This window comes from Oryza brachyantha, chromosome 1, assembly GCF_000231095.2.
Source record: "Oryza brachyantha chromosome 1, ObraRS2, whole genome shotgun sequence".
In the NCBI taxonomy this organism is placed as follows: domain Eukaryota; kingdom Viridiplantae; phylum Streptophyta; class Magnoliopsida; order Poales; family Poaceae; genus Oryza; species Oryza brachyantha.
Genome location: NC_023163.2, coordinates 7,006,137 through 7,033,002, shown reverse-complemented (window position 1 = coordinate 7,033,002; position 26,866 = coordinate 7,006,137). Strand labels below are relative to the sequence as shown.

At 39.8% G+C, this 26,866-nt stretch overlaps 3 protein-coding genes across 7 annotated transcripts; all 3 read left to right on the top strand.

Moving 5' to 3' along the window:
- Positions 1 to 315: 315 nt before the first annotated feature.
- On the top strand, positions 316 to 4,884 carry LOC102703071 (translin-associated protein X). The gene is made up of 7 exons (XM_040527070.1): positions 316 to 528; positions 639 to 778; positions 1,781 to 1,860; positions 2,701 to 2,842; positions 2,919 to 3,068; positions 3,168 to 3,369; positions 4,302 to 4,884. The coding sequence occupies exons 1-7, from the start codon at positions 372 to 374 to the stop codon at positions 4,403 to 4,405; spliced, it is 975 nt and encodes a 324-aa protein (XP_040383004.1). The 5' UTR covers positions 316 to 371; the 3' UTR covers positions 4,406 to 4,884.
- A 3,468-nt stretch (positions 4,885 to 8,352) lies between these two features.
- LOC102722542 (RNA-binding protein P-like) lies at positions 8,353 to 11,354 on the top strand. 2 transcript variants are annotated; one of them, XM_040521976.1, is made up of 2 exons: positions 8,353 to 9,873; positions 11,058 to 11,329. In XM_040521976.1, exon 1 carries the CDS (start codon positions 8,442 to 8,444, stop codon positions 9,861 to 9,863), a length of 1,422 nt encoding a protein of 473 aa, XP_040377910.1. In that variant the 5' UTR covers positions 8,353 to 8,441; the 3' UTR covers positions 9,864 to 9,873; positions 11,058 to 11,329. The 2 variants fall into 2 exon arrangements, with proteins under 2 accessions (XP_040377910.1, XP_015688136.2); XM_015832650.2 differs by having other exon boundaries at positions 8,355 to 9,863; positions 11,058 to 11,354.
- A 3,759-nt stretch (positions 11,355 to 15,113) lies between these two features.
- LOC102722266 lies at positions 15,114 to 25,175 on the top strand. Of its 4 annotated transcripts, none has more exons than XM_006645680.3 (6): positions 15,114 to 15,619; positions 16,238 to 16,364; positions 20,281 to 20,634; positions 21,103 to 21,196; positions 21,269 to 21,373; positions 24,487 to 25,175. In XM_006645680.3, exons 3-6 carry the CDS (start codon positions 20,456 to 20,458, stop codon positions 24,814 to 24,816), a joined length of 708 nt encoding a protein of 235 aa, XP_006645743.2. In that variant the 5' UTR covers positions 15,114 to 15,619; positions 16,238 to 16,364; positions 20,281 to 20,455; the 3' UTR covers positions 24,817 to 25,175. The 4 variants fall into 4 exon arrangements, with proteins under 4 accessions (XP_006645743.2, XP_015688147.2, XP_040380254.1 ...); XM_015832661.2 differs by having other exon boundaries at positions 15,114 to 15,627; XM_040524320.1 differs by having other exon boundaries at positions 15,615 to 15,635.
- Positions 25,176 to 26,866: the final 1,691 nt, after the last annotated feature.

Here is a 26,866-nt window from a genome sequence, read left to right as displayed (position 1 = left end):
AAAGAAAGAATTGTAATGTCATATTTATAATTTATAATGGTATTTTTTTAAACTGACATATTTATGATGGTATAGATCTAATTAACCCTATACTCTAAATCACCAAGATTAAAACACCTGTATGTTATTTTTTTCTAATTTCGATTAATCTAGTCATTTCATTTAATCATCAAAGATGATGACCGAATTAACTGAATTAACATCTGTCAGCGAAAAATGCCAACCGAAATTTTGGTATCGATTATTTCAGTTTCGATCTCGATTATTTTTACGCAGCTCGTAGCGCGGAGGACTACTCATCAAAAGGCAAGACGCAAAGGAAAACCGTGAAGCGAAGTGGCGAGACTGGGGGAGGGCCCACCGCCTGACAGATGTTGCCCCTGCGCGGCTGCCACCGCTGCCTCGTCTGCCTGCGCGGGCGCGGCCTCACCACCGCCTCCTCTCCTCCCCTTCTTCCCACCTCCATGGCGGCGCCGCCCCACTCCCTCCCCGGCAGCAAGACCCTCCTCCGCTCCAACCCCTCTCCTCGTACGCCACGTTCCACTCCCCTCCCCTTCGCCTCGCGTCTCGCCTTCGTGGTCACTGGTCTCACACCCTCTGCTCACCCCCCCCCCCCCTTCCTGGCTTCCTCTATGCAGCCTCCTCTTCCGCTGGATCGGTGCCCAAGAGGTCCAGGACGATGGCCACGGACGCGGCGGCGGCGGCGCATTCGGCCTCGGTGGGGTGCTCTGCGATGAAGGCGGAGTTCGCTAGGCACGCCGAGTACCTCAACACTCTGGTACGTACGTACGTACGCGCATCGACTGTCGAACGCCGCAACGTCCGTCCATCCGCTTGGCGTGCGGCGACGCATTCACTTCTAGGGCTATTTCCTTCCCCCCGCATCGATGCGCTCAGAGAGGAAGCTATCGTGGAGTAGGAGGCTTGGGTTTTGTAAACTGGTGCGTGTGCCGTGTGATCTGGGTGCCATTGTGCGTGCCAGGTGCTCGGAGAAATTCCCGTAGAGCCTATGCGGCCACTCCTGCGGAGTTCTGCTGCTGCTGATTGGTTTACCGATGAGACGGCCTTGTGGATCACTCTGGACTCTGGAGCGCTGGTTAGGGTAGTTTAGGAAGAGATTATTAACCTCACAGGGTGTGACGCTGCAAAAGTTATTTGTATAGGACCGGTACTCAGTTCCTAGTTATTGAGTTCACCTGAATTCTATTTCTACGGTGGATCTATATATGTAACTAAATCCCACACAACGCAAAATGTACTTTGGCAGGCAATGTAAGGCCTTGACCAGGATGGTATGAAATAGGAGTATGAAGTTAGATTTTTCAGACCAACGAGTTCTACTTTGTAGGGGCTTTATCATTATACAGGTGTATCAGTTCATGTGATTGCCTGTAAACTTATGGCAAATTTGTATCATGCCTCAAGGCTGCTTGAACTACCCCATCCGTTTCACAATGTAGGACTTTCTAGCCTTGCCTAGATTCATATGGATGCTAATGAATCTAGACATATATATAAATTATATGTATTCATCAATTGATTAATTTAGGCAAGCCTAGAAGATGCTAGGAGTATCTTCTAGCTCTGCTTTAAGATATGTTTAAATCTTGGTTTACTGTATCATACAGTCGGCATTGCTACTCTAAGTCTGCAGTAGACCATTTTTTTTTCTCCTTTAAGATGCTGAAAGCAGTTATGACAGTAGCAGTTTGTGTCTTTGTTACTCATGTAAAAAGTTAGCAATATTTTATTGTTTCATCACTTTTCCATGTCACTGTAGAATGACAAAAGGGAGAGGCTTGTGAAAGCAAGTCGGGATGTGACAATGAACAGCAAAAAGGTCATCTTTCAGGTCCACAGGTAATTTGGCAATCAAACAATTGTGCTAGTGGCATCACAACGTTTCATTCAAATAAATGAAGAGAATTGCCCATGCATATTTTCTTGGCAGAGATTGTGATTCTTAGAGCCCCTTGAGCCAGTCGTTATCTTAGTTTTTTCTGAATTAGTATGTGATGTGATAATAAATTTTTTGTTGAATGTCTATGAACCAGTAAAGTTCTAGTACATTCTTAGTGTAAGCACACCATTCTGGCTTTGCAAAGGATAACCCAGTAGATCTCACTGTACAGACAATCAGGTCATGTAAATGATGTACTCCTCAGTTTATATTGTAAGACTTTTTAGCCTTGTCTAAATTCATCCATTGATCGATGTATATAGTCTGGATATATGTCTAGATTCATTACAATCCATATGAATCTATGCAAGGATAGAGTCTTACATTGTGAAACGGGGAGAGTATTTATTTCTCCAAATCAAAGGTGGTCAGAAACAGGAGTTTAGATGAACTTATTTCCATCTTGTGCATGCTGTGAGAAGTTATTGGTAGTCTCAGCCTACGGGGATTGATCAAAGTTGTATATGCAAATGATGAACCTTCAAAGTCGTCTGAGACTTGGAGCCACTCACATGCAAGTTATCATTTAGTGTCAAAACAGTCCATTCATCAGACAACATTGGAGAACTATACATACTCATCTCAAAGTATATTTCATCACCATTTCATAGTTAATAACCAAATTGACATACTTCCTGTTATTGTCAATTCAGCTACTAAAGTATATGAAATCTCAAACTTTGCAGTTTTATTTGCTTTTACACTTCATTTATGAACTGAACTGAACTGATTTGTTTCAGGATCAGTAAGAGTAACAAGGAAGAGATTCTTTCGAAAGCAGAAAATGATCTCGCTGTTGTGGTTAACCAGTACATTGGAAAGTTAGTAAAAGAACTGCAAGGGACTGACTTCTGGAAGCTCAGAAGGGCCTATACCTTTGGTGTTAGTATCAATGTTGTTCCTTTACATCTATTCTAGGTTTGTAACTGTTCCAATTTGTTTGCCATGACTATTTCAGGTACAAGAATATGTTGAAGCTGCAACATTCTGTAGATTTTGCAAGACTGGCACTTTATTAAGTCTTGCTGAAATCAATGATTCTTTGCTAGAGCTGGGTGATAAATCTGTTGAGCCCTTACAGATAAATGTACTTGACTATCTTTTAGGGGTAAATGCACTTAAAAGCAAATTTTAGTTCTGCTAAATATCATTTTCTTATTGTTTTCTTGAAGTTATTCAGGGTATTTCTGTGCTGTCAATATGTTAGGTTGCCGATCTGTCAGGCGAGCTAATGAGGCTTGCAATTGGCCGTATATCTGATGGAGAGATTGAATATGCCAAAAGCATCTGTGCATTTGTACGTGATATATACAGGGAGCTTACCCTTGTGGTGCCTCTAATGGATGACAATAGTGAGATGAAGAAGAAAATGGAGACTATGTTGCAGAGCGTAGTAAAAATTGAGAATGGTATCAAATCTTTTGTACCCAGATTCCTCATTCACAACCTCTATTTGAAAATAACTGTCACGACTTCAGTAAAAGATGAAACATATTACTTTTTCCTTAAGTGTAACTATATAGAGATATGTTATACAGACCAGTGCTCTTTAACATGTTATATAGATTAGTATTTAACAGTCTTTTGTTCCTTAGTTCAGAGGTATCTTAATTACTAATGCGTATATATACTAGCAAATGGCTGTTAATAATCTTTGTACCAACCAAAGATGTGGTTTCTAGTATATGATAAGTTGTCATTATGTTTTGCCCATTCTTAAATAACCCACATTTGTTTGATATGTGTTCCTTTATCCAATATTTAGTGTTCTTTATGGTATAACTGTTCTCTATACACGGAGAACATCATAACTCTGACACTTCGTTGAATCTGTTGTTTTTTAAGGATGCCACTACTTGAAACTAGCTTACTAAGGTGGTTTTAAGATTATTTTTTTTGGTAGCATGTGCTAATCAAAATAATGTGACTCTTGACAGTCATTTCTTAATACCGTGAATGATTGCAGCCTGTGGTACACATAGAAGAGTCCAATGTAAAACTGTAGTTGAGTAGTTGATTTGGCACATGGATTACCAGTTGGACTATAGTGATTGTTCTACCTTGTTTAAGTATGGTCAAAATTCATAATCTTGATAATACAAATGGCCCATGAACTCTTGCAGTATATCTATATGAATTGGGTTCCACTCTTTTAAGAAAAGGATGGCAAAGATTAAAATTCAACACTTATGTGCTAGCGTTTTTTTTTCTTTTCATGCATATGCAGTTGGTTACTATTGTATTGCCTTTTGACACATGCTGTTGTCTGAGATAATGTTTTGTTGGATTCCGTTTCTTGTTTCTAGACTTTTACAGTGTTTATGTATTTTGATTTTTGCAGCTTGCTTCAGTGTTCATGTGAGAGGATCAGAGTACATCCCTCTGCTTGGCTCATCAGACAATCCAGATTACTCCTTTTTTGGTGCCTCAGACTATGACCAATGAAGCTTTTGAGGCTAGATCCCCAAACTGACATGTTAGACGAACTACTGTTCTTAGCTTCCAGCCTTTTCACCGTTTGAAATCGTTGCTGGTGACTGGTGTACCCCAGCATGTAACGTGTTAAATGAAGCTTGGAACACTGCTACTCTGCCTGCCTGGATTAGTTTTTGGTTATCTGCACTCCAATGGTTTCTTATGGAGTATCCAATATCTCTACTGTTATTTTTTACCGTCTTGGAATCAACTCATTCCCAATGATCTATTCACCTCTATTTCACCATATACTTGTCCGATAACTCCGTTTTCACATCTTAAGCGGATTGTGATAATTGTTATTGTTTATCCACTTCTTATTGTTGTTTAAGCAATGACCAGCAGTGAATCATCTCAAAAGCCCAGTTCTTCAGCTCCCTCCGCTTTGTATCTCCTGATGCAACATTTCATAATAAGATATGTTCAACACTTATTTACTTGATCCTAACTTGTTACACATTCAATATTCTCAATACGACCGGTCCATTGGTTACAACACTAAATGATTGATCTATTTGATGGTCTCTGCACATTTTGATGGAAGTGACCCCACAATGAGCTTCCAATAGGTCTTCATGCTTTGATCCTTGCCTACAACTCGATCAAGACTCTGCCATGCCATGACCAAAACCTCATTCTTGTGTACTGAGTAGTTGGCTGGCCTAGCCCATTTCTTCTTTGCACTGTGGTTAACTTGGAGAACTTCTCCATCAACACTTCCCATGGGAGTGGAGAAGGATACGCCTTCTAAGCGATGTTACATAATTATACGCCACAGGCATCCACACTGATGCCAATGGTGTGATCTTTCGTCAGGATTTGATAACTCTCGATTTGGGCGGAGAAGAGACATATGCCGGTCCCGCTTTCGATCTACACAACTTGAATCCTGCAATCACCTCACCACTTCTCCTCTGGTTATCAACCGTGTGCTACCAATTTACATCGCCAAAAAGTCTAATTCCTACTTATGAATCGAACAACACAAGCAGTAACTTGAAATACTGCAACTCAATTGCAGATGGATGATTAATCTCTTGAAGTTGAAGACTCAAACCGATGAACAACGACGTTGTTTACAAATAAAATCATTAGGTATAGATCTATTCTCAAAATTACATGATGTAGCGCTTAAGAACGAGCTCACATGTAAATTCAATCACCACGCATGAGCTCGAGTAATTGGACCTTGCACAACATCATGAAGATTCTAGTGTATATCCATAGGAGTGATGTTTTCGTCACACACAAATTATAAATATACACTAGATTTATTTACAAACATCCACACAAAATAGACAAAATCTACATAAGGATTCATCACATTTATTCCCTTCGTTCTACAATATAAGACTTTCTTGCATTGCCTAGATTCGTATATATACTAATGAATCTAGACACATATATAAAACATATACATTGATGTATGGATGAATCTAAATAAACCCAAAAAGTCTTATAATATAAAATGGAGGGAATACCTTGTGTTCATTGATACCTTGTGTGCATTGCATCAAATAGGGTGAGCTCATCTCTCATTTTTAGGTCAACACCAACGGGTAGGTCATCGGGGCCACCGTTGAACCTGGATGTGGCTTGGGACGCCATCGACACTAGAGGTCGCTCGGTCGCAGTTGATGACCCCTTCAGCTGCGAGGTGCTGACATCTACCTCTTTGTGCCTAGTTGTAGCCGTCGTAGTTCTTACAACGCCTCCATGCAAGGGCCCTAGACCCTAGCGTCGTCACCTCTTAGGCATATACTCTGTGGATGTGGACCGACCATGAGGGTCCTTTGATCTAGGTTGAATGACCCTTGTTTGAGGCAATGGATTGCACGTGCTTCATCAATGTGCCAGGGTGCGGTGGTGGGGTGGTAGAGATTGATGTCGGCATTGGGAGGTGATCATTGAGATCGTGTATATCAATACTAGTTTAGGGAGCTTGATACGGATTAGGGGTGGACAGAAAGCTCGTGGCTCGTTAGCTCGCTCGACGCGTGACAAACTCCCCTCGTTTTATTTTTCTAACGAGCCGAGCTAGCATTTTAGCTCGTTAGAGATAACGAGCCAGCTCGAGCTGGCTCGTGAGCTGCTCGCGAGCCTAACGAGCTAGACCAAAGACACAAGATTCACCGGCGTTCATTGATTTCACCCTAGAATGTATGTGTTCAGTACTTCACAGGTTCACCATATGATTTGTTGGTTTAAACTTTAATATTTAAATATAATTTCATATGATTTGCATGTTTGAAATAAAAGTTTGCTTGTATAACCTATTAAAAAATTATTTAGGTTAACTTTTTATGCATGCTCACGAGCCTAACGAGTCAGCTCGAGCTTTATAACGAGCCGAGCCGAGCTGGGTTTTTAGCTCGTTACGATAACGAGCCGAGCCGAGCCGAGCCGAGCCAGCTCGTTATCTTAACGAGCTGGACCAAGCCGAGCCAAGCCGGCTCGTTATCCAGCCCTAATGCGGATGGAGTAACTGGCACGATAGTGGCTCGCCAATTGACTCTGCAATGGTCACTATGGGAAGGGCAAGTAAGCTAGTAGTGTCGGTGCGAACGCCAACAATCGGGAAGGAATGAGGTCAAGTGATTTGGGTTGGTGCTCAACCAAGCTACCATATTTCCTATTCCAACTCCCTCTCTATTGTGGAGTTAGAGATATTGATTATCACCAATATATTGTGGGGACAAGAGAGATACCAAGGACTACTAGAATACACAAATAAGTACCTACTATGGTTATTAGTCTTTGGGATGAGGAGGGGTTTTGAGACCAATGGAGTAACAATATTGCAAAGCTACAACTATATTATCGTTGATCTTTGACATAATTGTTTAATCTTTACGCAATTTTCTTACTTGATTGGACATTTATTGAAATTAGTTTCGCCTAGTGTTGTACACGTGTTAGTGTTAATGTTTCACAACATGGATTTGTTTGGACAACTTTCGTGCTTTATTTCTCCATTTCGGTCACATGTAAGTTATGAGATGATAAGTAAAATGCATCAAGATGCATAAGGCCATGACCAATTAAAATACTTCAACAAAAACTTAGGAAGATAACATACACGGAATTAGACAAGAATTAAAGAGATGCATCGATTTCAAACTTGCATGTATCCTATTGTTAAATTTTTACCCATGATGATTGAACACTTAGCGGTTAACTTCTCTTCTGTTGTCTAATATAACATGTGACTTGTAGCTATTAATAATTTGATCGAGTACCAAACACGATCAAATTTATGGCAGCCAAGAATTTGATTGGTTGAGCCACGAATTATGAAAGATAGATGACTCAACCAAAAACAATTTATGAGTAAATTTTTCACATTTACATTATTTTTTATTATCACTAAATAATCCATGAGAAAAAAAGACACCAAAAATCGTCTTATTATTAGTCGCAGTTGATAAAACCAGCGTACCAAAAGTTCAAATTTAACCGACCAAGATTAACATTTAGAAATATCATAGTTATACAATATCATATTCTTTTTAAAGCCAGTTGGATAGTAACATAGGACTCAACGAAAACAATTTATGAGTAAAATTTTCACATTTACATTATTATTATTGATTGTCACTAAATAATCCACGAGGAAGAAAAACACCAAAAATCGCCTTATTATTAGTCACAGCTGATAAAACCAATGTACCAAAAGTTCAAATTTAACTGACCAAAATTAATATTTAGGAATATCACAGTTACACAATACCATATTTTTTTTAAAGCTAAGTGGATCATATTTAGTTTTTTTTATCCCAAACTTAGAAATAGTAGTACGTGACATGCCCCACTCGGCAAGCGCAACAAAAACGTGCGTGGGTAACCGGGTCTGGGTATGATCCAAATATCCAACGATCCGTCGACGTTAACTAGGGCCACCCGATCGCGTGGCGTCACGACTCCTCCGTAGACTCCAGAGCCTTTCCCCTCCTCCGAACAGCCGTCGAAACCCTAGCCCCTCCTCCTCCCCCGCCCCGCCGTCGCCATGGGGAAGAAGCGGAAGCTCGATTCCAAATCCCCCGCCGCCGCTAGGTCCGCCGCCGCCAGGGCCGCAGCAGCCGCGGCCGCGGCGGCCGCCGCCGCGGTCGCCGAGATTGAGGAGCCGTCCTCCCAGCCCGAAGCCCTAGGCGAGGACCCGGCCCTCTCGTCGCAGCCGCTCGGCCAAGCCGGCGAGGGGATGATGCCCTCCCAGGAGGCTGGCGGCGAGGAGGGGGAGGAGGAGGTGGAAGAGGTGGAGGTGGAAGAGGAGGTGGAGGTGGACGAGGAGGAGGAGCTGGAGAGCGACGCCGCCTCGATCCACGGGCTGCTGGACTCGTTCCCCAAGGACCAGCTCGTCGAGCTGCTCCGCGACGCCGCCGTGGCCCACGAGGACGTGCTCACGGCCATCCGCCGCGCCGCCGACGCCGACCCGGCGCAGCGGAAGATCTTCGTCCACGGCCTCGGCTGGGACGCCACCTCGGAGACCCTCACCGAGGCGTTCAGCCCCTACGGCGAGATTGAGGACCTCAGGGTCGTCACGGACCGTGCCACGGGCAAGTGCAAGGGCTACGGTTTCATCCTCTTCAGCCGCCGGTCCGGCGCCCGTGCTGCCCTCCGTGAGCCCCAGAAGAAGATCGGCAACCGCACCACGGCCTGCCAGCTTGCCTCTGTTGGTCCTGTCCCACCTGGTGGCATGCCCAATATCCCTGCACCAACCGCAGCTCCAGCACAATTGGTACTGCCGCCAGTGTCTGAGTACACGCAGCGGAAGATTTTTGTCAGCAATGTGGGTGCAGATATAGACCCGCAGAAACTGCTGCTGTTCTTTTCAAAGTATGGTGAGATTGAGGAGGGCCCTCTTGGACTCGATAAGGCCACCGGGAAGCCGAAGGGCTTTGCTCTATTTGTGTACAAGACCCTTGAGGGTGCCAAGAAAGCGCTTCAGGAGCCACACAAGCAATTTGAGGGGGTTGTGCTGCACTGCCAGAAGGCGATTGATGGACCGAAGCCCAACAAAGGTGGAGGACTTGGAGGCTTGTATGGTGCTGGCACTTCAGGTGGGAGGAAAGGAGCTGCTGGTTATGGAGCTCATAGTCATTCTTTGCCTGGTGCTGCTGTTGGTGGCCATGTGATGACTCCTCCAGTGTCCAGTTTGGCTTCATTGCCAGGAGGTGTAGCTGGTGGCCCAGGGGTGAATCCTGCTCTGGGGCAGGCTTTGACCGCTCTACTTGCCTCCCAGGGTGGAGGGTTGGGTCTGAACAACATTCTGGGAGTTGGCGCAAATGGTTCAGGGTTGACTAACCCAGGGGCTTCTGCAGCACTTGGTGGTAGTGGTCTGCCTGGAGGTTATTTGGGCGGCTATGGGGGTGGTGGTGGGTATGGCGGTACTCCACCAGGAGGCCCAGGAAGAAATTACATGGGTCATTAGGTAAGATCTGGTAGGTGATTGTGCCCCAATCGTAGGAAGATACATATAACTTTATATATGTTTTGTGCCAAGAAATTGATCTTGCATTTTACATTGGTAAAGAAATAGCTTTCCCCTTATGAGTCATGGTATTATTTATCTCTTCTTTGCTGCTGCTTTAAACTCAGTTTGCTTTTGCATGAGCGAAGATACTCTTTATGATGTTGCTATTTAGGTAGAGGCCTTTTTCTTTGCATGCACTGAAAGTTAGTATACAATGCCATCTTTTGTTATTTTTCTTTCATTCCACAATGTTACCATAGAGATCTGAATTCTGCAATAGAAAAAACTTTGGGAGTCAATACCTTATGGTAGTGTTAGTGGAACCATTTCCGATAGTTCTATTGCATATACTGTATTAGCCATAGCTGTGCAAAGTTTGGGAAGCTTTGTATTTGAATAATTAAAAGAAATTAACATACTCCTAAATAATAGTAGGAGATATGCATAGATCACTTGTACTAGAGGTGAAGTCACATACCTGTCTTTGTTTCTTTTGTAGTTAAATGATGCTTGATTTCTGTTTTGTTTCTTTATCATCTATGCCTCTTGGATTTGCCAAAAGTATCCCCCAGAAAAAGTTGCATGTAGTATCTGTAATCATTCACAATTATTCACAAACATGTCATGAAAAGCCTTACCATTCTCATGTGATTCGGTTTGTTCTTAACCTTATTTCTCATGCATCTGCAGTGCACTGGTTCAGGTTACAGGTTGTAACATACCCCCTCCGTTCCTAAATATAAACACTGAGTTCTTTAGCGGAGATTATGGTAGGGGAGAACAGACTTTGGTGCCCCTCAATAAAGGAGGGATGGTTAGGGAGACGCGGGGGGGGGGGGGGGGGGGGGGGGGGGGGAGTTGGGGGTAGGATTGGAAGACATTTAAATGAAACATGATTGATGGGACAAATACTAGTGTGAATAGTGCTAGAACTGCTTATATTGTGGAAAAATATTTGGATTCTAGAAATGATTATATTTTTGGAATGGAGGTAGTATTAGTTTCTCCAAAACCCACATTGTTTTTTCTTAAACTGCTAGTCAATCCCCAAGTACAAGTATGCCATTATCAAATATATATTTTTTGTACATGCAAATTATAACTTTTTGCAGACCCATTTCACTTATTTTTATTCACCTTGCTATTTTACAGGATGCTTATAGCTATTTTACTGTGGCCAGATGATTCTACGTGTTCCTGCTTCGCACTTATAAACTTGCTGTTTTAAGCTGTTTCTGGCAAATCAATTACTCTAGTGGTCAAAGTTTTCATAAGAACTTTGTTTGCTCAATCCTATCTTTTAAAAGTAAGCAGTATGTACGACTATTTAGATTTTCGAATGGCCATCAGGTGGCTTGTGACTTTATTGTAAAAGACCTTGTGTGGATTTAAAGAACCATGGACCTTTTCTACATCATTTTAGCTAATGAGTGCAGTTTTTCAGCATAAGGTCAGGTTACCTTTTTAATGATTTAAATTGACCTGTGAGCCGATGAAGCTTTTTCACTTGTTTTATGTACGGAACTTTTTTTATACCATTTTTACATATTTCTTCAAACATAGTTTTATCCTAATCTGTATGCTAGTACCATGCAGACCTGTTTCTGAACAAACAGTGGATCATTTTTCTTTATGTAGATTACCCTTGTTATTTTTTCGCCCAGTTTGTCATTATTGTTACTGCATTATGGAATAATTCTGTTATAGGTAGTCCTTACTGTAAGAATATATTACATTTTTATTACTTTCTAAAAGCAGCTACTGCCATTCGAACTTTCCTCCATAAATTGCAATACTGTGCTATGGCAGATGGTTGTGTTCCCATATATGCTGCCCTTTTGTGTTGCATCTGTATTTTGTTATAACATCAGTTAATGTTTTTACCATTAAACCCCTGATTAGCAGGCCTTTCGGTCTTCTTTTTGCTTATTTCTTTAAGACCTTTTCATATTAGTGCATCTGTCGCACAGTGCTTTCATTACGAATCTTTCTAGATGTGATTCAGTTTGAAGTTCAATCCAACAATATGCTTCATTCTTTGCATTTTTTTGCGAGGCAAACCTTTTGACTGCTAAGCATCACATTGCTGTTGCAAGCAAATGGAAATTTCTTCATTCTTGCACGGATGCATCATAATGCATTCATTTAGATGTGGCCTTTTATTTCCCTTGTGATTCTAGTCATATTTCATCCATGCCACTGTATCATGTTCAATTATTTAACCAGTCAGCTGGTTCACAGGGCATGGTCTTGCCATATAGTTCCATTATATATTTGCCCTCATGCTGTTTTGCCGGATAATCTACGACAGCATATGCATATCCCATCTTTCTTAGCCAGGGATGGTCAGTCAGCCAAACGGTGCACGAAGTAATCTGTTCGGTTCCTCGGCCAAGAGTGAAGCGGTGATGGATGGTGGTGTTTCAGTTTGGCAGGAATCAAAGGAAGGTAAGCGCCATTGTTGTTGCTGGAAGGTTGCTCGAAGAGCCGTTTTTCATTGCACTCGCGGCTAATGTATCAAGGAATACCAACTCATGATGCTGCTTGTGAGAGATTTCACGAGTAAGTGAAGCAATTTTGCTCTGCAACTCGAAGTGACTGTTTCTCGTCACACATGAAACATACATTCTATTCTCGGTCCTCGAGTAATTCCTGGAGCAAAATTTATCCTACGGACTATTTTGATCCTCGCACGCGCATCTTATTCCTTTTTTCTCGAACAAATTTATCCCTCTTCTAAATTCTTCAGGCTTTACGAAACTACTAATAATATTGATCCTCGAATTTGCCTCATATTTCATCGAGCTCGAACTAATTCGTCCCTCCACCTTTTGACTTTACAAAGTGTTTTATGTTGTTGACTTTTTTATACATGTTTGACTATTTATTTTATTCAAAAAATTTATATAATTATTAATTATTTTATATCATTTTATTTATTCTTAAATATACTTTTATGATATATATAGCTTTATATATTTTACAAAAAAATTTGAATAAAACGAACAGTTAAACATGTGTAAAAAGTCAACAACGTCAAATATTTTAGGGATAGAGGGATTATTTCTTATGCGTTAGTATGGACAGGCATGAGATCAAGCTTGCAGTAAAATTTATACCTTTTTCGTCTTGAAATAACTTTATATCCTCACTTCAAATTTTAAATAGAAAATCTAATGTTGTTATAACATCGATCATTTGTTTTATGGGTTAATTACTATGTACATATTACTTTTTATTGTTTTCATAGAAAGAGATATCACAACCTCGCCTCTCCCTTTTCCATTTATCAAAAACAAATAAATGCTAGAAGACGAGACTCATCGAGCTGTGTACTTCTCAGCTCATTCTTAGTTTTTTTCCTCTTTTTCTGGAGCATACTTTCTATTTTTTAAAAAGATTTATATAGACCTTCATCGTCACATATCTTTATAGTAATTTTTTTATGTTATAGTAGTTAATTCTATCTTATATATAATTAAATAGCTATAAAAAATTGAATAATTTTTTATCATTTATCAACAAAAGCCTAGGCTCACCGGGGCAGGCTCACAAGCTCAAGGCAATGCTTGAGTTCGATTTGGTCAGACAACCAGAGCTCGACTTAGAACTTTTAGGGCAGCTCCAGCGTTTAGTTCTAAGAGGGTGCTATGAGGAGAGGGAGAACCAACTTAGGTGCAATACGTTGGATGGGGAGGGCATTTAATCTTTTGCCACCCTTACGAATGCTTATAACAGATTTATTACTGGACCCACATGTCACAGACTCATGAGGAGCCACATGTCATACACAGCGAGTAACAAATCTGTTTTAACCACTCGTAAAAGTGGCAAAAAGTTAAATTTTCTGTTGGAGGGGTGGTGCTAAGTTAGAAACGTTTTGGCACTGTTGCTAGATTTAGCACCTAAACTAAGGGTTAGAAAATTATTTGTCTACTCCTGGTCTACATGCCCGCGAGGAGAGATTAGAGGGGTGAATCAGTGAAATGAACTTCTTTATTCCTCGTGATTCCCGTCGAATGGTGCTTATACAATGGAGAGAAAATAATAAATTAGCACTATTAGAACGTGACAGACTTTAGCTTCATGCTGGCGAACAAACACTAAAGCTGCCCTTAACGATCCTCGTGGATGTCGAGCTTTTTTTTAAAGTAGCCTAAACATAGAGTCGAACTTGGAGATGCCAATGGTTTGTTTTGTTACCTTATACCCATATATATGATGACTAAAACTTCTTATTCTAATACCGATCCTCGTTACTCATTAGCAAGTGCAAGATTTTCTTCATACCCATATCAATAACACTAACATAGAGCACTTATATTTTACATAATAATTAAATGATTATAACATCTATCAAAATCTTGTTAAATAACAAAGATTTTAACATTAACATTTAAAAGAAAGTGGATATATCATATAATCATGATTCAAAACCAATAAATTCGATAAATTAACAAACAAAGCTACACATATGAGTGTTTTTTACACATGGGTCAGTAGATACATATGACAAAACAAATCAATACCAATGTATCCATCGAGTCCCGGATCATTAGGCCCATTCGTCATGAATAATTAACTATTTGACACTTTTGTGAGCGATAATAACGTATTTGTACCCTAGGTCACGGAATTAGGCCGAAAAAAAAGAAGAGAAAAGGAAGAAAAGGTGAGGAGGGGCGGAGAGTGAAACACCGGAACACGGAAAAACCTCACTCTCCTTGCGAGACCTAGAGGCTGAGGGGTCAAGAGGAGAGATCGGAGGCGGCCGTTCAGCGGAAGCGACGATCCCATGGCGGAGCGCGCTCCGACGGCGGCTGTCGGTGAGGAGCACGCCATGGACACGGAGGCCCCAGCCTCTGTGGCCGCCGTCGGCGACGGGCGGAGCGCAGCGAGAGTTTTCGCCGTTCTCCGTAGTTTTCTCGCCGTACAGCAGCGCCGCGCCGAGGCGTACTCAACGCTCCGAAGGTATATCTCGCTGCTAGGTGTTCCTGTGCAGGCCCGCATCTAAAACCACAGGGGAATTCCTCATGACCCTGCTATCGTTTATTACACATATTTATAGGCGAGAATAGACATGATATTATAAATTTAATGATAATCTATCCTACAGTGCACAAATTGAATTTACTCATCATCACATGACGCATCCAAAACGGACTGAATTGATCTATACTGGCTCAGATCAGCCTCCTCATCCCGATCACCCGAAACCATCGCCACCCTCTCCTCCAGCCGCCTCCTCGCATCTTTTCACCGTCCCAAACATCTCAAACCCTAGCCGCCACCTACCACGTGCTGCCGCCTCCTCCACCACTCTGCCGCCTCCTCCTTCGCCGAGCCCGTCGCCGCTTCCATCGCCGGGTGCGCCGCCTCCGCCGCCGCTTTCTTCGCCGGTGCCGCCTCCTTCGTCGTCGCCGCGGCCTCCGTCCCCCGTTCGCCGGGTTGGATAGGACGGCCTAGATCGCCTTCAACCCTAGCCGTCGTCTCCTTCGCCTACTCCACCGCTCCGCCGTCGCCTCCTTCGCCGAGCCCGCCGCCATCTTCATCGCCGACTTCGTCGGGTCTGCGCTGCAAGAGGCTCTCCACACTGCGTCATCTTCACCGATCTGTGTCGTCTTTACCAAAAACACATTGCCCCTGCCTCTCCACGCCGCCGCCGCCGACCCTCACCAACCTTCACCTCGTCGATCTGCACTGGCAAGAGGCAGGTATGCATGTACGTGCGTAAGTTTTCTCGCTGGCATACTGCTCAATGAATGCCAATTTGGGAGGGCCTGCACAAACCGATGTAATTCCCCTTAACGATTGAATGTGAGAGGTATTTAATTGGGTTAATTGTTTATATTTTTGGCATTCACTATAATGTGAAAGTATATTTATTTTCTAATAGAGAACATCTCATGTAAATTATTGGCTGTGAGTTTTCAATGTTGACGCCTGGCTGATTTTCTCAGCTATGCGATCAGTATGCTAAATACATGCAGTATTGTTCTTTCTGGGCAAGCAGTCATCAATTATAACACCGAAAGCTATGTGAGCAAAACTGATATTTGGATTGTTAAGGAAAATGCAGTACAACATCTGAACGTATAAACAAATGGTGGCAATAAAAACTCAGAGATGGTCATTTCCCTCTCATATCTGTGTTTAGAAAAACTTCTAATTAATTGAGTTGATACAACTAGCTAGGGATCTGCATATTGAACTTTACGCACCTTACATGTCTAGCTATACCTAGGTTTATAGGCTTCCTTTATTTTCCTGCATATAATCCTGTAGATTTTACTGAAAATTTAACAGCCATATACTTATATTGCATCTTGCAGGAATCAAAGATCGTGAGTCTTAGATTCTTGAATAAACACAGGTCATTTGCCATGTGGATGTAGAGAGCAGTCATTCACCATGACATAAAGACAACAAGCATTCTTCTTCGCCAGATTAGAAGCTAAGGTGTGAATAGTTTTTCTGTTTTATTTCTTTTTTTAAGTACATGATGATTCTTAAAGTTCCTCCCCAATACTTTACTAATTTATATTTACATTGCACTCATTTATTTACTTGAACCGATCATATTAAGTGAATTAAAAGTACACGATGATTGTTTAGATACAATCTCTGTTCAACCGGTAATCTGCCTAAAGGGCATTAAATGGACAAGGCTAAACTTTTTTGTTTGTCGCTCTAGCTGATATGAATAAATTCAGAAGAAAATATAATAGGTGCATAGCTAAACATTGTTATAGAGTTTATACCAGCCAAGCACCAAATAATTCGTTTTCTAACTTGGACTGAATTTGCTCTATTTGAAACAGTGGTCTTCATCCGAAGCATGACATGACCAAAAAAATGGTTTTTCTGGATGTTTTCGCAAGAACTTACAACATTTTGTTTCACTCTGTAAATTTGATGTGTGATTGAGTGTTTCCAGGGTCATGAGTTTTAAATTATTGAGCCGATACACTTCGTAATGACATTTTGCATAATAAAGATGATAGCATTTTCTGGATTAAGCCCTGTCAGTTTGATTCAACTTAGAGTATGCAAAGTTCATGGATAAAAGCTAGATTAGGCATAATTGCTCGCTAATATCTTCATAATTTTAAATACTTCCACCTGGTAATTGCTGGTCAATTATTAGTACAATTTTAATGCTACTACATGTTATAAGAAACGATTGAGTCCATTTTTAATGTAATGTGCACGTAAAATGTTATCTTTGTTTATATTGTAAGAAAAACTAAATTTTAAAAACAAATATTTCCAATTCATTTCTCACAACGTTTCCTGGTTTCTTTGCCTTAAAATCCTATATCTATTCTGTTATAGTTTTGCCACCCATTACTCTATACTTTTATTTAGCAAGTAATTTGAGAACATAAATTCCCAACCTCTTTTTCTCTGGTCACCAGATTTATATTTTATCCTTGCACCATTGGGAACAGGCTGTTTGTAAAGCGTTGCCTGGTGTTCCGCATTTTCTTCCTCCTAACAGTTTTTGCCTTGCTTTTCAGCACTTAACCTAGACAAGTGCATATAGTTCAAGCTCCAGGAGAAGGCAACAGTCTACCACAGCTCACACTTATTTAGCTCTGCCACAACAGTCTGAAAATATATGTTTTCAAAAAAAAAGATATACATCCACCAAAAAGAAATGGTTTTTGGTGTAGTAAAAGTCCTTGATTCAGCTACATAATTTGCTTTTAGTTAGTGTGAAATCTATAATTCTTTGTTAGTTTTTTTATTTTAGAGAGAAAAGTCCTTGATATAGCTACGTAGTTTGCTTTCAGTTATGCCTGAAGAAACATGATGAATCTGCGAGGGTGGTTTTGGGTCTTTAGTAATCTCAGTTTGGTATTACTTTAAATGTAAGCATGGCATGACCAAAAAAATGTTTTTTCTGGATGTTTTGGCAAGAACTTATAACATTTTGTTTCACTCTGTAAATTTGATGCGTGATTGAGTGTTTCTAGGTTCATGAGTTTTAAATTATTGAGCCGATACACTTTGTAATGACATTTTGCATAATAAAGATGATACATTTTTTTGATTAAGCCCTGTCAGTTTGATTCAACTTGGAGTATGCAAAGTTCATGGATAAAAGCTAGATTAGGCATAATTGCTCGCTGATATCTTCATGATTTTAAATACTTCCACCTGGTAATTGCTGGTCAATTGTTAGTATCTTGATGATTTTACCCTCACTTGATGTTGGTCAATTTTTTGCCTACATATACATCTCGTGTTATTTAAGGACAGTTATTCTAAGCTTATGTCTTTAGAACTTGAAGAATATTAAGTTTCTTATTTTTCTTTGCCCATGCTATATACTTGGTGAATACATGCTGATATTCAGTCACTTTGTGCTCGCAATTCCATATGCCACTGTGCATGGAAGTGTTTGGCAACTACTAAATTATATTGTTAGATGTTTGAATAAACTTTGTGAGCCTCCTTTTGATTACCCAAAACTCTTATCACTGGGTTAGAATAAACTTGACAATGAGCTTTCACTGTGTGTTAGTTTGATTTAGTATACCTGCCGTGGTGCAAAGGAGTAGGACGTGCAGTTGGGTGCTTAAGTGACGACCCACCCTGTTGATGTACTCAATATTTTGAATGTTGGTCATCATATAAGTCTGATCCATGGTGTATAGTTTGGAATGACAAGGAAGATTAAAATTTTCCTACAGTATCTTTTATGTGATTCACTATGCAGCAATATCTTTAACGTGTAATATCTTCAACATTGAAAGAGATATCTGATTCTATGGTGCTGAAGGATTTGCATTTACATCACTCAATTTTGCTTGAACACATTTTCTGAATATAAGTTTATACTGACTACATTTCATCCGTTTGAATTCTGCATCGATGGATTCATGGTGAAAATATTTTAACTTCCTACAAATGATTACATTGTTTTTACTAGGGGGTATATGATGCATTTTTTTCCTAGAGGGTATTTTCTCAATTTAGTATACGTTGTATTTTTAACAACCTTGTTGTTGATGTTTAATGTCATGAAACATGACAATAATGTCCTGAAAAAAAGTGAAATGATACTGACTGATCATAAGGTCCTAAAACTTGACAATAAACTACTGACAACTGCAGAGAGGTGTTGAGTTTAGACTACCATATCTACTCCGAATTGTAGGACCAAAAATTATATCAGGAAATGATACTAAACAATGCTTGTTTAGATCACAATAGCATATGAATAGAATATACAAATCGTCTGGTCAGTATATATAGAGGATTATTACTTCCCAACCCTCAGGTCGCTTGTTTCTAGAGCAAAATTGTGCTGCCACCCTGAGGAAAGATACAAATAAAAGAAGTGTTTGTGCATATATGTCGGGTGTTCATGTGATTCTAAACCAGGATATTAGCTATTGCTAAAAATGTTGGTGGTTAGGAACTACATATGTATTATGCTAGGTTGGCTAGCCATTTATTCTTCTACTTTATGATGAATACTTATATTTGGTATGTATATTTGGACCAACTTACATGTTATATTTCCTTTTCAAATCAAATTTGCATTAAATTCATATCATTTTCTATATCGATAATATTATAGCAATCATTTACTACTATCTTTTTTTGCCTCGCTTCCTGCTGTGTATTAACTGAAAATATTAAAAACTAAGTGAATATCCAATTTCTTATATTGTGGACTTGTCATATACATAGGACGTGTCATATAAACATGAATCTCACAACATCACTCCTACATCTATACTGGAATACGTAAAGCACATAGCAACTTAGACGATTTTTGCATATACAAGTTGTGATATCATTTTACGCATGTGGCTTTGTAATTACTACCAATACAACAACACTTTGTATAGATCATTTTTTGTGTGAATTTTAATGGGTCTTATTATATGTCTCATCATCATATCATGTATCATTTTTTGTTTATTCGTTTGAATTTACTAAATGACACCGTAGCGTTAGCACGGGCATGTTACTAGTACCGATACTCGTTACTCGTTAGCAAGTGCAAGATTTTCTCCATACCCATATCAATATCACTAACCTAGAGCACTTATATTTTACATAATAATTAAACGATTATAACATCTTTCAAAATCTTGTTAAATAACAAAGATTTTAACATTAACATTTAAAAGAAAGTGGACATATCATATAATCATGATTCAAAACCAATAAATTCGATAAATTAACAAACAAAGCTACGCATACGAGTGTTTTTTACACATGGGTCAGTGGATACAGATGACAAAACAAATCAATACCAATGTATCCATCGAGTCCCGGATCATTAGGCCCATTAGTCATGAATAATTAACTATTTGATACTTTTACGAGCGATGATAACGTATTTGTCCCCTAGGTCACGGAATTAGGCCGGAAAAAAAGAAGAGAAAAGGAAGAAAAGGGGAGGAGGGGCGGAGGGCGAAACGCCGGAACACGGAAAAACCTCACTCTCCTTGCGAGACCTAAAGTTGAGAGGCTGAGGGATCAAGAGGAGAGATCGAAGGCGGCCGTCCAGCGGCAGCGGCGATCCCATGGCGGAGCGCGCTCCGACGGCGGCTGTTGGTGAGGAGCACGCCATGGACGCGGAGGCCCCAGCCTCCGTTGCCGCCGCCGGCGGCGACAGGCGGAGCGCAGCGAGGGTTTTCGCCGTTCTCCGTAGTTTTCTCGCCGTGCAGCAGCGCCGCGCCGAGGCGTACTCAACGCTCCGAAGGTATATCTCGCTGCTGGGTGCTCCTATGCATGCCCGCATCTAAAACCACAGGGGAATTCCTCATGACCCTGCTATCGTTTATTGCACATATTTGTAGGCGAGAATAGGCAAGTTATTGTGGATTTAATGATAAAGTATACTAGTATGTGGGTTGAGGTGATAAGTTGATTATAAAAAGAACATGACATTTTGGGTATATGTAAGTTAAACTAGAGATGATAAGCTATTAGAGATGTTAACAAAATGATAAACCATGGTATATAAGTTAAACCTGATAGTACATTAAGCCAGCAAAGTTGTTTCATGTTGAAGTGTAAATTAAGAAGAATACAATCTTTATGTGCTAAAAAGCAATGCTCAAAAATAATTATATTGGATACTGCAATGGAAATCTTCTATTTAAAACAGCATCGTCATATTTGACAGTTTCAATCATGCTTTTTTGTTCTCATTTTGAAATTTTTGCAGAGGGTTTTCTGCATACATGGCTAATGGAAGTGAATTAGCTTTTCAACAACTATGTGGGAGTGTTACAGCGGAGTTCAATGATTGCTCAAAACAAGTTAGCAGTTAGCTATACTTGACCCATCTCCTTTTATCATACAAAGCTCCATATTAATATTGTTTCCTGTAGGTTATTGAAATGGTAGCCCTCCTCTCAACGCCAGAAATTTGTCGTAGCGATGTTGCCAACTTACTGAAAGATGTGCAGGCACACGAGAGAGAGAAGTTGCATCTGGTAACCTGTCTTTGAAGTTTGACTCGCATTGTGCTGTTATGAAGTTTGACACGATTCAACCTTATGCTTTCTTTTCAATGGGAAGTTTATTTTGCATCAAAAACAAAACTATTTGCTACCTACTATGCCTTGATTGTAGTATAAGAGAAGAGAGCCTACTATGCCTTGATTGTAATGCGAATAACCCTTGGGTTCACACGCATATTATATGCTTACATGCATACATCCAATGTGTTTTCATGTGATTTGCAATTTCCATTTTGCATGCATGCACACAAGTTGGGATTTGTGACCCTCCAGTTCTTTAAATACGGATTAAATATATTCTTCATCTTGGTACCTAGACCTTATATCATATATGATGATCAATTTGGAATGGGAGGAGTACGTAGAACAATTAATCACACAAAGAACAGAACTTTGCATATTCATGGTTTTATTCTGACTGTTTTACAAATACCAACTCAATCTATTCCATAGAACAAATATAGCATGCATCCTGATTCCTTAATTCAAAATACTGTCAGATTTGATGTTAAACTTATGCTCTAGACCAAATTAATTGATAAACTTGAGTGTTGTACCTGATTTAGCAGCAACAGTAATTGATATGCATTCGAAGGTTAAAGTCACATTGACTAATCTGTTTGTGCATGATAGTATCAATTGTAATAGAATGGAATATTCCTGCTTGAAAACTAAACTGATTACTCTATTACTGCTCTCCCCTAACATAGTTATGTTTACTTAGGGTGCTTGAACTTACTAATTAATAAAACTAGATAGATACCCCACGCGTTGCTGCGGGAGGCTGCGGGAGAACTATGTGATAATATAGTAGACATGAATTCTAATTTTTTTTCTTACCTACTATATTTTTTTTCATGTGTTTATATATTTTTGTGTCTTTATCAATTATCCATAGGTTATAAATGGTTGGGTTGTATGCTGTGCCTTTTGGGGGGAAAAATTTAATTTACACTCTTGATGAATCATCTAAAGGCTAAAAACAGTTGAGGTGATGTGAAGAGATGCAATTTACACCCTTGATGTATCATCTTAAGGCTAAAAACAATTAAGATGATGTGGCTTAATTTACACCCTTGATGTATCGTCCTAAGGCCAAGAACAATTGAGGTGATGTGGCTTCATAAGGGAAGAGAGAATGACATTAACTTTATAGAAAGTAGAGATTAAACTAAAAAGAGAGAGGATGACTACAGGGTGGGATCCCATTCATGCAATGGAAAACCTAGGCAGCAGGTTTGATATACTTATTGGTACCAGATCTGGTACTGAAGGTATCAAACATGCACTACTGGTTGGGGGGGGGGGGGGCAAAGCTGTACTAGTGCGATGCTTCCTTGTTGAACACTAAACTCGAGTCCTCTATCCATGGAGGCCACCGATGGTGTGGAGGTGTTTGTCCTCTGCCTCCTGGCATGTGCCCTAGACCTCGTCCCTCCTTAGAGTATTTCTAGCAGATACTTCATCCCATCATCCATCTTGAAAATAGAGTATGTGGGCAAAAAAAGCTGCTCCAGCAGATACTCTATCCTATCCTTAAAAAATAGAGCATCCTCCATATTGAAAGGAGAAACTCTATACTTAGAGTTTCTCTCCCTTCACTCTATATCTCAAGATCTAATCTCAAGAGGAGAGAGAGCAAGAATAACATGAGACAAAATAATAATAAAATATATATGAATGATGTAATATGGATGTTCTGTTAGAGTGATAACTGATATGAAGAGAGAATTTATTTTAGATGGTCATCCAAATGGTAGATTTACGAACAAAATTTAGATGAGTTGTTGAGAATGCTCTTACCCATGACAACGCTGACCTCAGTGCCACAGCTGCCTTTGGCCTTGTGGATTTCTCTCTATGACGACGTGCCACTGGCATCCACTCTCTTGCTAATGCCCCTAGATCTGGTGTAGGAAAGGAGGAAGAGGATGGAACATGGCATGTGCGTTGGAGATGACAGGTTGAGGAGTCAAGGGAGGGAGGGAGTACACAATTGGTCCTCTGGTGGCGAGGGCAATGGAGGGGAGCAGTCGAGGGAGAGGGAGAAGAGACAATGATGGCTCGGTGAGAAAGATGACGACTTGGGGGAGAAACAGATCTGATTTGATGGAAAATACTGATCGCCTCTTAAGTATACTGTTCCCATGACATAATCCTGATTTTTCTAAAAAAAAAACTAAGAGTAAATTTCACTAAATTTCACAGAAACACATGTATTATGGTCCTTGTTTGTCATGTGGGGAAATATCCCATATGGGCGCAGGTTACAGCCGCAGGCACCCAGGAAGGATTAGTTGTTAGGAGATTAGTTTGTTAGGAAGGAGAATTTGCAGTAGAATCGATCTATTTAATGGGCTGTAATTCGATCAGGAACGATTAAGGAAAGTATTAATCCAAGCTATCTTCTTCTACGTCTGTCTTCCCTCCAATCTCTTCTTCCTCTTGCCTGCTCTCTCTCTCTTTGCACAAATCTTTTCTTTCTTCTAATCAATCCATCAATATACCTTGCCAACAGCGTCAATGGAGGCTGTGGCCTCCACCCTTCCCATCCATATAATCTTCGGCCATCACCAGCCGTGACATTGTTGCATAAAACCACAAAGATTTTGGCACATGGTACATAACCCTGGGTATTATGGTCCTAACGTCTCATTAAAACATGCCGTTAGTCAATTGTTCTTTGATTCACTGTATTTATAAGTTCTACAAATTTATGAATTCTTTGATCATCATGTAAAAAGTTTTAGACAGCTAAATTAATCATTTTTAGTTTGCTGTAAATAGCAAGTCAAATTGGTTAATGGTGTGGTTTGTGAAACTATTAGACTATAATTCCTGGGTTTATATGCCACGTGCCAAAACCCCTTATCGTTTTGCGTAGCTTAGACCAAACTATTGTTCTACAAAATTTACTCAAAAACTAAACTCAAAGCTAGTTCAGGAGCCTGATAGACGCTTGTTTCTGGCTGTCGTGGCTAATCACATTTTGGTTTCATAATCTGATGCACAATCTATCTTCTGGTGTTTGGAAATGTCTTGATTCATTGATCAAGATTTTAATTTTTTTTCTCTGATTATTTCAGACGGCAAGAATTCAGGTATTGAAGAAAGCTGGTCGTCCTTCGGAACGCCTGGTGAACCATGCGGATTGTAGGTCGAGCAATATGGCCCAACACGTCTGCGTGCATGTCAAAGAGATAACCGAGGCTGCTGGAACCGAGGATGCAGAGGCAGATGCTGAGTATGATGGTGCTCTCAAGGAGGCCATACAGGGTGTTCAAGCGGCAGTGACCAGCATAAACGAACACATGGAGGAGGTGCGGTATGAGATCGATGCCCTTGAGTCGGAAATAGTCGGTAATAACTTGGCTGAAGTTGAGGAAGCTTTTCCTGATACTCTATTGATAAAATAGAGCAGTTACCTACTCGCAGTAGACAGAGTGCAAACAAACATTTGGCGTGAATTTCTGGGACAAACAAACAAGCTGTTCATGTTCCTTTGGGGACCTCCCCAAAAAAATGGGAAGGTTTTTTTGTTTACGCCTGCATTGCTTCTTTTTCTTTTGGTCGTTTGAATTCAGAGGAATGTGGGCTGTAATTGGAAGATGCTGTGAATATTGTTATACTGATACTGTATACTCATACCAGTATTTTTAGTTTTTAAAGGCACAGGCTATGATCAATTTCTCTGATGGGGTCTCCAAATTTGATATTCGAGGGGCTTTGGAGGTGGAGAAATTGATGTCATCATTTAATCGGATGGTCCACTGACAAGTATGACATGCAGAGTTTTGCTATGCAAGCACTTTTCTATGTCTTTATACTACTTTAAAAGGCACTGAATCTGCCAATTTTTTATTATGTGAACCTTTTTTATTTTTTATTTTGGAAAATAGAACCTCTTAGAACTTATTTTCAAATAATAGCAGCAAATTCATAACAACTACTTCCTCCGTTTCACAATATAAAACATATATATAAATTATATACATTCATCAATTGATAAATTTAGACAAGACTAAAAAGTCTTACAAGGCAGTATATTACATAGTCACTTTTTATCGGTAGCAAAACATATATATTTAGCTAGTTATTTGAAATTCAAACAAACGGGTGAACAACTGATGAAGGAGCTACCAGCAACAGTACCATTCAGGTCCACCTGATGAAGGAGCTAACAGCAACAGTACCATTCAGGTCCACCTAGGAGTAAATCCAGCATGTATCATCTATATTAAAAATAGATGATATGAAACGAAAAATAGGCTTCAGCAGACCATGCATCCTATCACATAAAAATATATGTTCATGCAAATTGGAGAGAGATCATATCAATTTGGATGTTCTCTCCTCCATACATATTTCAACATCCAAGAGTAATATCCACATGAAAGTAAATGATTGCAAGATATTAATATAATAAATAAAGATGATGTATTATTGTTGATCTCTTGGAGTGCAAGGTCATATAGATGATGGATCTTTTTTATATAATCGTCCAAATAGCCATATAGATGATCAAATATACATGAGCTGTTGAGTTCGATCTAGCATCTCTCAGTCTCTATCTATATCTCAATGAATTTCATTACTGTATGCCCTAAACGCAAATCCAATCAGCAGTCGCCATGGTACCAACCTCCCTACACGAAGCACCGATATCAAAATCACTCACTCTCTCTTTCTCTCTCAATTTTGCATGGAAGCCTTCAAAATAAATTTAGAAGACTTGTTTGGGTTAGGCACGGAAAATGGATATATCGAGTTAGCTTGTCAGCTCCTCCGTCGACCTGACCAACAAATTTGTTACGCCCTAAAGAAGATAATTAAAAGGAAAGAGAAGCACTTTACCTAAACTAGTACTACAAATGAACTCAGCTTTTTTCAATAATCCTTTGTCTTTAAGAACATTTCAATAATCCCCAAAAAAAGTAAACGTACGACAATATTTTTTTTGGTATCCGTGTGCCACAAATAATACCAACCTTTTGATATGTATCCCACTCAACCCTACCAATTAATCCACTTCAAGAACTCTTGGACTCAATTCATCTACCAGTTTTATGCTATCGCTTATAACGAACACCACTGGTTACTTGTAACCTTGATATTGCAACAAAAATTTATACGAAACCATTAGGCATAACATGGTCACATGTCTAAGCAACTATCTCCTTAAAGATCTGCCCAAGTCATCAATAAATGTAACATTTTAGTTTTAAATATCATATTCCTTCCGTTTTTAAATAACACCACATTTTCGCTTATGCATATAAGCAAAAATTTAAAATTTTATATTAAATTTAGAGTTAATTTTGATGTTTTTCATTGAAGTTTATTTTACAGCATTGATTTTATCGCTATGAATACGTATATAAAATTTTTAGTCATAACTTTTTATTTATAAATATTTTCATAAAATACCCCCACAATCATCTCCTAAATGTAATACGTTTTTATTAA